The sequence below is a fragment of the Mangifera indica genome, chromosome 9 (genome assembly GCF_011075055.1).
Source record: "Mangifera indica cultivar Alphonso chromosome 9, CATAS_Mindica_2.1, whole genome shotgun sequence".
Taxonomy (NCBI): Eukaryota; Viridiplantae; Streptophyta; class Magnoliopsida; order Sapindales; family Anacardiaceae; genus Mangifera; species Mangifera indica.
This window is the reverse complement of record NC_058145.1, coordinates 14436330-14449421: the sequence shown is the minus strand read 5'-3', so window position 1 is coordinate 14449421 and position 13092 is coordinate 14436330. Positions and strand designations below refer to the sequence as shown.

The 13092-nt window shown below is 29.9% G+C and overlaps 1 protein-coding gene across 2 annotated transcripts; it reads left to right on the top strand.

Annotated features, from left to right (window-relative positions):
• The first annotated feature begins 1179 nt into the window (after nt 1-1179).
• On the top strand, nt 1180-5464 carry LOC123224849 (putative axial regulator YABBY 2). 2 transcript variants are annotated; one of them, XM_044648581.1, is made up of 6 exons: nt 1180-1521; nt 3163-3282; nt 3465-3585; nt 4261-4309; nt 4423-4498; nt 5081-5464. In XM_044648581.1, the coding sequence occupies exons 1-6, from the start codon at nt 1450-1452 to the stop codon at nt 5192-5194; spliced, it is 552 nt and encodes a 183-aa protein (XP_044504516.1). In that variant the 5' UTR covers nt 1180-1449; the 3' UTR covers nt 5195-5464. The 2 variants fall into 2 exon arrangements, with proteins under 2 accessions (XP_044504516.1, XP_044504515.1); XM_044648580.1 differs by having other exon boundaries at nt 1184-1521; nt 3459-3585.
• The last annotated feature ends 7628 nt before the right edge of the window (nt 5465-13092 follow it).

The window sequence follows — 13092 nt, the reverse complement described above, 5'->3', positions numbered from 1 at the left end:
TCCTGTTGGTCAAAATTGAACCCTATATGTGTGAAGAGCGTTGAAATTTCTTAAGAAAGTTTAACTGAAGTCAAAACCAGATTTGCTGACTAAGGGTGGTTTGCTTATTGTCATTATTTATAGGAAAATACTTTAATGATTTGAAAGATAGGTAACAACATATTAACCAACATTGGATACAAAAATTATGTCATTACTAACAAAGAATCAAATATATATTTATTTATGTATTTAAAATAAATATATTTAATATTATTTTTATAAATATAATTAATTAGATAGACAACAATCGTGTATTCGTAATTTTTGATATGTTGGTATTTGAAATAGTGTTGTCATTATTAAAGATAATTAATAAAAACACGTAATTCCTTGTTGATAATGTTTTCTTTTATGTTTATTTCAGTGCAAGAAACTTCTCTCAACCACTTTAAAAAGAGTAAAATGTTGTTGTCTTCGATCTAAAATATTGAACAAAATAACATTGTTTTTCTATATTAAAATTATTTATTCAACTAAACAAAAATGATGTTATTTAATTTGTATTAGTGAACGACTCGAAGACTTTGTAAGCCGCTTGTGATGACACTTGGGTTGAGGTCGAGCTCAATCTCAAACAAAATGCAAGTTTTAGTTCAAACTTAAACTTAAACTTAAGTTTTATGAGCTTATTTTAAATTTAATTGAATTGAACCGATAAATGAGTTCGAGTAAATTCAACTCGTATCCACCTTTTGAAACCAATAATATTTATTCAATCTAACAGGTTTCAAGTATATTTTAGATTTTAGATTTTTTTAATCTAATGTAATGATGAGAATATTGGTCAAATCGACTAGTTTGAAAGTAATTAATTATTTTAAACAATTATTTTTTTCATTCTATAATTATAAACAAGTTTTTATATTTTTAAGTAGTTAGACAGATATTATATACAGACAAACCGATCAATCACTTTCTGTAATTTTAAGTGATTAATCAGATGCTATACTAATTAATCAACCACTTAAGAATGTAAAAAGTTGACTATAACTATATAATAAAAATATAGTGGTTTGATTTATATAAATTGAGACAAAATTAAAATAATTAATTACTCTTAATTTGGTCCGATCTCTCTTAACCCCGAAGGCATTAATATCTTGGCCCCCTCCTCCTCCTCTACAGTAAGCAAAAATGGTTAGAAGATGGGTAACTCCCACCCACTCATTCTCTCAATCATAAAACATTATTAATCAATTTCTCTCTCTCTTTGTTTCTTTCTTTAACCTCACCCACATTACAACAAAAACACCCACTACCCCTTCTTCCCCACATCGCTTCAGAATTTTGTATACTTCTCTAATTTAATTCCACTGATCTGTCTAGCATTACGACTACTTATTTCTTTCTTTCACCTTCACCTTCTGGAGACAGTTTTTTTTCTTTTCTCTTGGCTACCTCACAATTATGTCAATGGACTTGGCTTCGTCCGAACGTGTCTGTTATGTTCACTGCAACTTCTGCAACACCATTTTAGCGGTACTCCACTTAATTATGGTTATTCTTATTATTATTTATCTTTACATACATGCATCTTTTTTTCCTTTTTCCATGGAAGCCATCTTTGCTTTTTCTAGACCTCGAATATACAATCACAATTTGTTCATCAACAGTAAGCCTTTTACGGGAGACCTGTGATTAGGTTTGTGGGAGAATTCAGCTCAAAGGACGTGCACAAATTTAAGAAAAGAAATTTCGTTTGTAAACAAACTGTGAAACGATTTGTAAAATGTCTTTTTCTGGCAAAATTTCCCTTGAAACATCATGGGTCACAAGATTCTTGATTTTACCTTTAAATAGTTCAGAAAATTCTTCTCTTATGCCAGTATTTTATGAAAAATTTAAACTGATTTTTGTTTCAAGGAGTTCAAACAGAAATCAAAATCCTATCTAGTTGGAGAAGTTTATGTAGCTTGAGACATAACTGAGAATTGGGAATTGATGAGTTTGATTGCAGTCCATTATTTCTCAAATCTTTAATGACTGATCTCTGAAACAAAGCACAAAAAACCGCAATATAACAATCCCAAAAGAACATTAACCGATTTTGAGCTGATGACTAGGGCAATATGTAGATATTAAGGAACTTCTTAGCCAGGGACAAGTCAAGCTCATAAAGCTTTTTGCTTAGCTTTGCAGAACTTTTACAGTGTTTCATGTCTCTTGCTACGAGCTACTATTCTTCATAACAAGCCCACCACTGTGCTTTTTTATTTTTCTTTCTTTTGAAAAGCGATCAAATTGAACAAGAAATCAAGACCAACCCAAGCCATATAGCAGATGATGGAGGTTCTTTTTACGATGAGATAGGCTCTTCAGAAAATAAAAGGGAAAAGTAACGGAGATCCTAAACAGTGCAGTACTACTGCTGCACAAAGATCAGTGAGTCAGGGATGATTTATGATGCCTATCCTTTCTTTATTCATGGTGACCTTTGATATCTGTGGTTACTGGTGATGGCTATTATGGTTTCCGTTCCAGTCATGTCGTTTTCATCTCTCGGCTTATTTTTCTTTCTTTTATCATCTTTCTTCTGTGTCAGCCACAAAAGACAGGCGCACCGAAAGGAAAGAAACCATATTGAGAGTAAAAGGAATTTTACTTGAGAAAATCCTTATAATTATTACCCATGTGAGCTCTTTGCTCTTCTACTCTATTGGTTAACTTCCATTTTTTATTTTTTCATTTTACTTGGAAAACAGTACAAACAATAATCCTAACGACAACAACAAAGTACATTATATTTCTACGCATCTCATACACACATATTCATACTTGTTCTTTCCCTTCTTTTCTCCCTTTCATTTTCTTCTTCTGGGTTCACAACTTCACCTCTAAACAACTAACAAAAAGATTTTCTCATCAAAAAGTAAACGATAGTGTTTGTTTGATGGAGCCATTGAGTTCCTGTAAGTTCATTAAATGCTTGTGGTAGGGTTTGATGATGGTGTGACTAAAGAACTTCTGATTGAACCATTTTGGGTTCAATCTTGACTGTAATTAAAAAATGAAAAAAAAAAAAGGACAAACTACGAGAGTATCAAGTCCAAAAGCTCTTTTGATTCGAAGTTGTTTAGTAATGTTTCATTTATATCCCACAAAATTGAATGTTGTTTGCAGGTAAGTGTTCCTTGCACCAGTTTGTTCAACATTGTGACGGTGAGATGCGGGCACTGTGCCAATTTGCTTTCTGCAAACATGGGATCTTCTCTTCAAACACTGCCTCTTCAAGATCCTCAGGTATTTGATCTTTCAAACTTTACTATTTATATTACAGAAAGTCCGCTTTTGAAATATATATGTTTCTCATTTTTCTATATCTGGGCCAAACTAAGTCATAATGAGTTTGAGCTAATACTGAAGCCGAAAATGAAGGAATTGATTGAAGCTCTTCTTGTATTTTGGTGTGAGAGAAGTTGCAGAAACAACATATATACGGGGAAGATCATTCAAATAAGGAATGTGAGTCGTCTTCTAAATGCAGCAAGTTATCTACATATGAATCTGTTGAGCGTGAAACACCTCGGATGCCTCCCATTCGCCGTCAGTCTCTCTCTCTCTCATAACTTGAAATATTTATACATATATATACATATCTATCTGTAAATTTTCTGGTATGGCATGTATGTGCTACAGTTGTAGCACATTTTAGTACCCGGAACCAAAGGTTAAATGCATAACCAGCTAAATATTGCTTAATTTATGATAGACATAAGGAAACTCTGAAAAAAGTGTCTTTAATACAACTGGAAACAGTAAATAACCAATTCAATGTTCATTAGCTAGATGAGCATCCCATTTTTTCTCGCACTAATATATATATGGCCCATTCAAGATGGCGACTTAACGTAACAAATTTCACTCATTATTAATTACATATTGACAGTGCAATCAAACATCATCATCATCAAACCCTACCTTATCACATATTTACACTCTTTTATTTACACCATGCAAGTTAATATCTTCACCATTAAACCTGAATGAGTTTCTGTGGCATATATTGAAAGATTGCACTAATGCAGAGAGTCTAAATATGCCTGCAGCACCAAGAGCAGTAAAGCCAAAAATTTTGGCAGATGGAATGTTACAGACTTTTAGTTATTTACAGTTATTTCGCATGGTTAACACCTCTAGCTTCAATTACAGTAATATTTTATTTCTTTTGTTTAGAGAGAATTAAGTTTACCTGATTCCAATTATTCACGAATAATGCAGCCCCAGAGAAGAGACAACGGGTTCCTTCTGCATACAACAGGTTTATCAAGTAAGCCAAATCATTTTTGCCTTTATTAATTTAAATTTTATTTGATGTTTCAGTCATTCTTCATGCTTAATATAAGAAGATGTTATTTACCCTGATTAATTTTTTTTTTGCAGGGACGAGATCCAAAGGATTAAGGCTAGTAATCCAGACATTAGCCATAGGGAAGCTTTCAGCACAGCAGCCAAAAATGTAAGCCAAGCAATGGTTTATGGATTCTGTTCAATTTTATTGTCTCTGTGTTGTTCTAAAGTGATCTTGTGACATCTTTAGAAAAATCACATATTGGCAAAGCACAAAAAATTAGAACTTTATTCAAAATAAGTTTTAGATTATAAAGTTTAAAAACAAAATCACGATTAACTGTGTGTCTATACCTAGGAGATTAGGATGCTAAAACAATTATGAAATGTGTTGATTATGATTAATAGACTCAGAAAAATATGAAGAAAATATGCATTTTGTATTCATGGGAGAATTATTCACTTTGCAAATCTAATCATTGATCGGACTAAATATTAGTTGAAGCGGTTCATCTCTTATTTTTCCTTCAACAGTCCGCCACAAAATCTACCAACATCAGAATCATTTAGTGTTAAAAGACTGAAGATCTAGAGTTTGTTATGTTTCATGTGTGCTGAAGAGGGTCTGGTTTTCTTTGTTTGTTGGTTTGTACTTGAGTTCCTTGTTCAGTGTACTATCTTCAATACTCAAATCAAGTGTTGATTGGCCAAAAGAATTTAAAGGCTTACAAAAATGATTTATGTTGTGCAGTGGGCACATTTTCCTCATATTCGCTTCGGGCTAAAGCTGGATGGCAACAAACAGCAAGGAAAGTTGGACCAGGCATTATCAGAGGGCACTGAAAAGTCTAATGGATTCTACTAAAAAGCAAATGTCTCCTGTGAGTATGAGTTAAGGTATTTGTATTTAGAATTACTGAAGAAATTAAAGAAGAATGAAGTCTCATGACCAAATAGGACGACAAATAATTAAGTTGAAAATCTTTGTGAAGCTGTGTGTGGCGTACGTTCAATTCCTTTTCTAACACTTAGAAGAGGTGATTTCTATTGTAGAGAGTGTTGGGTTTATTATATATAAATGTTGAGGATATTTTAAGTGAATAACATTCTAAAGAATGTTGTGGATTTGTTTTCATCTCAATTTTAGTAATCTTTCTCTCTTCCTCTTCCAATTCCACAGAGAACAAAATGGACAGCCACCTTGTCTACTGTGTAAGTAAAGAGAACCCACTTTACCAATATACATTCCATGATTAAGTGCTCCACTCAATGAAACCAAGACAAAAGATGATTGAACAATCACAAGAGACGGTGATACGATAAACCAGCATCTAAAACTCTATAAACTTAACAAAACGGCATTTCATTTGAGTTTAATATTAAAAACACGTTATTAAAATTGCTATTAAACATGAAAGCAAAATGGTTATCTAATAATAATATTAAAAAATATATAATTTATCTTATTTTTCTCTAAGTTTTAAAAATTATTATTTCACCCTTAGATCTCAACTTTGAAAATAACTCCCCCCAAATCCCTAGGTTTCTTTCTTCACACCTCTGACTATCGGTGATCGTAGGTGGCTGAAAGCCCAAACTTTGTTAGACGATGCTTGTCATCCAAAAGTTATCATCTGGAAAATGACGTCTTCATCTGCCAATTGGGTCGTTGTTTATCGAAGGAAGTGGTTGGATTTCAAATTTGGTATTTTAAGGGAAAAAGTAAATTTTTTAAAACTTAATCCTAAGGAAAAGTTGTTAATTTTTTAAATCAAGAGAAAAAAATGAGATATAATTTTAATTATTTTAATATTACAAATAAAATAATAATTTTACTTCTTAATTTTAACAGAAAATTTATGGATATGTCATATATATATATTTGTCATTTCACTCAAATTTTGATAAAAAATAATCCTTTAACCTTTCATTTGAAGGAAAACTCGTTTTGAGCTTTGGTGCTTTTAAAATGACCAATGGTGCTTTTGGAATGGTCTTCCGAACAGTCCATGCTGGTCTCTTGTCACAATTGGAACGCCGGTTCCACATTTTTGCATCAAATTCCGTGAAAATTTTAACTTCATTAGATGTGGTGAATGGGTTTGCTTAACCGAGTTGTACCTTACGCAGGCTTCTTACTCCGAATGCATATAAATTACCTTATGTACCATTGATTACTTTTAACAAAGGACTGCCACAATAATGCTCTTGTCATGCTGACGTGATAATCTAACCCTAGTTATATTTCAGCTAAATAGGGTTAGGGTTTTACATTCAAAAAATATTCAATTCAATGTCTACCTTTGATATTATCACACGTAAGAGAGAGATACAGAGTTTGATATGCCTGTGGGTCCTCCAATTCATGACAAAACCTCAATTGGCATTGTCCTCTTGTATACTTACAATTCACTATATCCTACCTATAATTATGTAATATACATAGCATAGACAAGATTAAAGTAAAAGGTTTTGTTTCAATTCTCTTCTAATCGAATTATATATATATATAACTATATGTATATATATATATATTATAATTTAATAATTTAAATTAAAAATAAAATAATATTTAATTATATGATAATATATTATTTATATATTTAAATTATATATTAAAAATATATATAGTATTGTCCATGTAAAGTCTCATTTAAATGTAAATATGCATGGTGGAAGAGGAGTTCTATGTATAAACAGAAAAAGGTTTATGAGTTAAAGAAAATTAGAGTTGAAATGTAAAGAAGAAGGAAAGGATAAAGAGAGAGAGAGAGAGAGAGGGAGCTGTGTCTGGTGGTGGGATGGGAATGAAAGAGGAGAATCTGTAATGTCAAATCATGTAGTTGAAAATTTGGAAGCGAGTGAGTCAGAGAGCTTTCATGTCACTTCTCATAAAAAAACATGAACAGTCCCTTTCACACTCTGCTTGCTTCTACTTCAGAGATATCAGTCACTGGTGACATTACCCTTTCTTGACTTCTTTCCCACTTTAATATAAATATTGGCATTACCCCACCTTCTTTTTTTTTTGCCTAAAACAAAATTATTTATGCTTTTTGGCAAAAGTTTTTATTCCAACGCTTAATTTCTCTTTTAATAATGTCTATGTCTAATAATTAAGGTAGCTGATACATTAGATTCTCCACAATGGAACACCTGACTACTCATTAACTATCTTTTCATCCTCCAAGGTTATGTCTCAATTTATAAAATTAGAACATTTAATAAAAACCCTTTTCATTAATTTTTTTTTTAATTTTAAGTAGGATAGAATTGATATGACATTTCCACTCATCTATATTAATTGTGAGCTCAAGAAAAGTGGCATCCCATCCTTTAGACTTGGACTCCATCGCTAGTCAAACAAAGACATGCAGAAGATCTATAAATATAAAAATCTTCAAAATAAACAGTCTTCGGCAGTCAAATCTTCCTACAATTTTGGTGCAATTCTTTTGTACATGTGCAAACGGATATTCTTTTTCAAAATTTGATTGTTTTATGTAAAAATAAACAAATCACATGATTTAAGTGTCTATCTTGGATGGTTGTAGCCTAGGATGCAATGTAACGTTGGAAGGTGAGAATTTCCCCGTTTTCGAAATGTTTTTAAAATGGAGTTCTACCATAGAATTTTTAAGAAAATTAAAAGCAACCCACATGATAAAATGCTTTCAAAAACAAAACCCACAATCCAGAAGTAAAATTAAAAGCAAACTACATGATCAATCTTCACCAAATGCCGGAACAGAAGAAGAAGCAAAGAGAGGAGGACGTCAAGTCACAACGATGAGAGAAAAGAGTGAGAGAGAGTCAACTTTCTATTGATGAAGAAGAAGATGCGAAGGTTTGAAGAGAGAAGGGATAATCTTGATGATATGCTATGTTCTTTCCCCTTGCTTGCGCAGAGACATCAAAAGTATTTGCTGTAGTCTTGTTGTTTATGTAAATTCTAAAAATCCTCTCTTTTGCACTATCATAGACCAGCTCACAAAAATGTAACTGAAGTAGTCAAAATCGAGATACTTCAAATTTCTATGGCATGTTGAACCTCTTTCCAAGACTTTAGTGTTGCACAAGGTTCTTGCTGTTCTATCAACAAGGAGAGGAACCACGGAATTATCGTTCATAGAGGCATAGGTAATGTTAATTACAACTGTTACAGATTTCAACCCCAGCATTTGTTGCGATCATGTAGCTGAAACCAGCCCGCTGCATCCTCTAAATATATCAATCCATATTGGGTTTGATCTCAGGACCCCCTACAGTTAACCTATGCATGGATTTGGCCTTTATATTTTAATTCAATGTGAAAAATGCAAATAGGTGGTTGGTGGTAAAGATGATTATCATAATTTTAATAAAATTAAGGATATTTGGCTTTTTATTTGTTTAAACGGTGAGGCAGTTTGTATTAAATAGTGAAGACATTTTCGTCATTACATTAGTAAAAAATAAAATAATAATTCATACCAAAACAAAACGGAATTCACTTTCAAGTGGGTAAATGGATTTTTTCAATTTAAGAGTGGAAAATGATTGTTTCATTGAATAAAATATTCTAGTTAGTAAATATGAGAACGAGAAAAAAAATATACGAAAATTATATGAGTATGATATGGTGAACAATGAAAATATGTTTGTAAAAAAACACTCATAAATTTTGCATATAAAAAAAATAAGGAATGTATATATATACGTTTAATACAACACATCGTCAATAATACGTTTTTAAAAATACTATAATATCAATAATAATTTTAGCATTTTTTACGAATCTCCTAATAAAAATCAATACAACAATTTAAATGTAAAATATTTAATTAACTATTAAATCTAATATAATATAATATATAATCAAAATTCAAATTATTATCTCAAAACTCTTAATAAAGATTTTGTTGAGACTCAAACATAAATTACATGCCCACAATATTAAAATCATTACAAAACTAACAAAAAAGAATTCCAAATTGCCTATATGATAGATAAAATAGTCCAAAGAGCACAGTTTTATGCACTTTAAAAAGTTTATCATCAAAACATGTAGGTAGGAGCTTTTAACTAAACACATAAACAACGAAAAATAATACTGAGATTAGAAAAAATTCATGCACAAGTTGTTAGTGCATCCAAAAAAATATTTAATTGAAAATACTTTAGAAAAAGAATAAAAAATAATAATTAATAAAAAGTTCACAACTTTCACAAGACATAAAAGAGTTGGTAGTTTTGAGGAATAAATATGACCACACAGTGAAATTAGCGATGACTCGTCCGTTATACTAAAAAATAGGATTATGTTACAATCAAAATATTACACAAATAGAGCACATGTGAACCAGAATATTATAATGTCAAACATGAAAAACTTGTCTTATATACCTGAAGACAAAAGCCACTTGACGAAGACAAATGCTTAGAACAAAACAGTATAACTTGGTTGGAACTTGAAATTTCTCTACATTTTGACAACAAAAAATTTTGAATTAAAGCAGATGGTTTAGGTGTTTGAGACTTTGAGTGTTTCCGCGGAACGTGAATCTTCATACAAGGGAGCGAGAATGGGAAATTAGGATTAAAAAGAAATAAATTAGGTTTTTTTTTTAAATGATTGTGGCAAACGTAATATGTAATATGTAAATTAGGGATAAAAAATACGGCAAACGTAAAATATAATTGAATAATTCACATTTAATATAGAAAATGTATAAAATATTTGTTTAATATATTTTAAATTTAAAAATTCTTTTCAATATGTTTAATACATGAATTAAACAAAAACATGAATTAAACATGAATTAAACGTAATACATATTTTTACTAATTATGTGAAATACTATTAGATTACCTTAATCACGGACAGAAACTCTATTCATTATCAAAACTCTTAATTCTCTTTCACCATTCTTCTCCTCCTGATTTTCCCATTTTCTTTTACATGTTTCCTCTTTTAATTGTAAAACTTAGCCTTCTTTTTCATAATCCAATATTTGTTTGGGAGATAGGACAAGTAATTCTAGTTCATTCTTGCCTGGCCAAGGATTTTGCAATGTAACTTGAATTAAAAGGGAAAATGAAGAGAAAATCTCTAATGAAATGACACAAGAAGAGGTAGGTACACATGCATGCATTATTATGATACGGTATCTGTCAGATATAAATGCAATGAATCTAATTTCTAGATATTCATTTTTGGAAAATCTACTTTCTCTTCATGTCCTGCCAAATTCATGTCATCCTATTTCAAATATTATTTACATCTACTACTCAATTCATCTCTCTCTCCCTCCTAAACATGGGATGTCGCTCTTACTCAATTCATTTTCATCGGATTCATGTAATGATAATGAAAAACCCAGTTATGATTTACATATGATTAAAGACAGAAACAGTTTGATTTTAGTCAGTAAATACAGAAACAAACAAAAAAAGTATAAATATAATATAATAAATAATAAAAAATTCGTTTGTAAAAAATATTTATAAAATTTGAATACAAAAAATATAAAATGTATATATATATATTTAATATGATATATTATCAATAATATATTTATAAAAATATATTACTATTAATAATAATTTTAATATATTTTCATAAATATCATAACTAAAATTAATATAATAATTCAAATATAAAATATATATAATTAATTATTAAATATAATATAATATAATATATAATTAAAATTCAATCATAAAAAAAATATATTTTTAAAGGAAAATACGACAGAATTGAAATGAATTATTTGCAAATAAGTCAATGCAGTGTTGTAAATCTGTGAGTAACTGATATTAAAGAATAATTCTGAGAAAATAATAAATGTATTGCATTATTTATTATTTTCAACGTGAGAAATGCGAATAACTTTGTCGCTCTTTTCAACTACAGCTCATACATGTTTTTCATGCCTTTGTCAGTATCCATGATATAGATTGATGCCTACTGTCAATTTTATTAAGGGAGAAGGACTGTTTCCTAACTTCTTCTTTTCCTTTCTTTTTTTTTTTTTTAAACCGATAAATTCTTATTTTTAAATTTTAAAAATTATATTTTTTTTTTCACTTTCTAATTCATTTTGATGGTAAATTCTATTAAAATTTAGGATAAAACTAGACAATGATATTTTTTTAATCCAAAAATATATACCCATAACTTTATTATTATTATTATTATTTTATCATACTATGTTTTTAACTAATTTTAATATTTAACATAACGTTTAACATTTTTTTCACATGACTATTTAATTTGCATGCCAATCAATTTTGTGGAGATAAAAAAGAAAAAATAAAGTTTCTTCTTTTTCTTGTTGTCTTGGATTCACGTATATTTGCATAGGTAAATGAATGTATATTGACTTCCTGTCTCCTAGCATGTGCCCCCCACTTCAAACATCATAGTAAAAAGAGAGAAGACAATTGTTTTTATCAAATTATATGAGCTTGATAAATGTACAGGAGGGGTTTTCTTTCGTAATAAAATTATATGTGAATATTTTTTATATATAATTTAGATATATAAATAATATATTATTATATAAATAAATAATTTTAAATATAAGATAAAATAATACTTAATTATATAATTTATATTTAAATTTTATATAAAAATATATATGCGGGGTATAAATTACTTGATGGCTTCAGGATAAGGCAAGTAATAAATTAAGAGCAATAATGGGAAGGTTAAAGAAGGTGAAATTTGATACGGAGGACAGAAAGTGAAGGGAGCCACAGAAAATTGAGCAAATAGATTGTGAAGTGAAGCAGGTAAAATACTGGCGGTCTGCTGTTCAACAGGGTTTCATCATGTCCTCTACAATAAACAAGGTCAATTCACATCTTACGCTAAAAAGGACATGAAAAATTAAGTTCAGTGGTCCACCTCCCTTGATAGTTACCAACATCATTAAGTTGAAGATTTCTTCAGTCTTATCTTATGCCAACTATCTCTATTCTCTAATTGTTTATTTCAATTCAACAAACTTAATGCTACATTTTGTAAGATGTTACACATAATGTCTTTCCTTCAAGGAATTTCAAACCTAAATTTTCATGTTAAGATTTAGATTTAGATATCTTTTACTAGCTTATAAAGATGATAACTGGAAAGTCAAGACCGAATACTTTAATCTTTATCTCAATTCTTGTCCTCAATATAAAGATGATAGGAATCCTCCTTCTCCAAAGAAATTTTTTCTTTTCTTTCCCTCCTTATTTATGCAAGAAAATTTTTTCACTTTTTTCTTTCTTTATCCTTGTTAGGAAAATAATGAAATATGTATTAAATGTTAAAAGATATTTATAATAATTCAAAACTTCAATAGATAATTCAATATGTAATAATTTCAAAAATATGTATGAAAACAAATGGGCTAAGATAGTCATTTTTGTCTCCATCCACGTCTTTATTAAGAAATCTTCTCTCTATTCAGAGAAAGACGAACCAAAACTTGGCACCACAGGCCAAATTGTCATCTCTACTAGCTTATCCAATGTCCATAACTAAAGATTTGGAATCAAAGGTGACATTTGGTCCATGCTATGAATTCAGCTTCACCTTGGCCCTACTGCCTCCCTTATGTCAGATCACTTTGAATCTGTTTTACAGTCTGACATTATCTTACATTTTCTATATATATATATATATATATAATGGGTGAGATGAAAAACAATACTGATCAATGTCTCTGTTATTTAGCAAGCCTTGACAAAAAAGAAAAGCTAGCACAATACTGCAAGTAATTGACTCATGAA

Excerpts from the sequence above, each read along its gene's own strand:
- LOC123224849 (XM_044648580.1), top strand. The coding sequence starts at position 1,450 with ATGTCAATGGACTTGGCTTCGTCCGAACGTGTCTGTTATGTTCACTGC. Across the intron at positions 1,522-3,162 it reads TCTGCAACACCATTTTAGCG|GTAAGTGTTCCTTGCACCAG; the intron begins GTACTCCACTTA and ends TGTTGTTTGCAG. Across the intron at positions 3,586-4,260 it reads TCGGATGCCTCCCATTCGCC|CCCCAGAGAAGAGACAACGG; the intron begins GTCAGTCTCTCT and ends CGAATAATGCAG.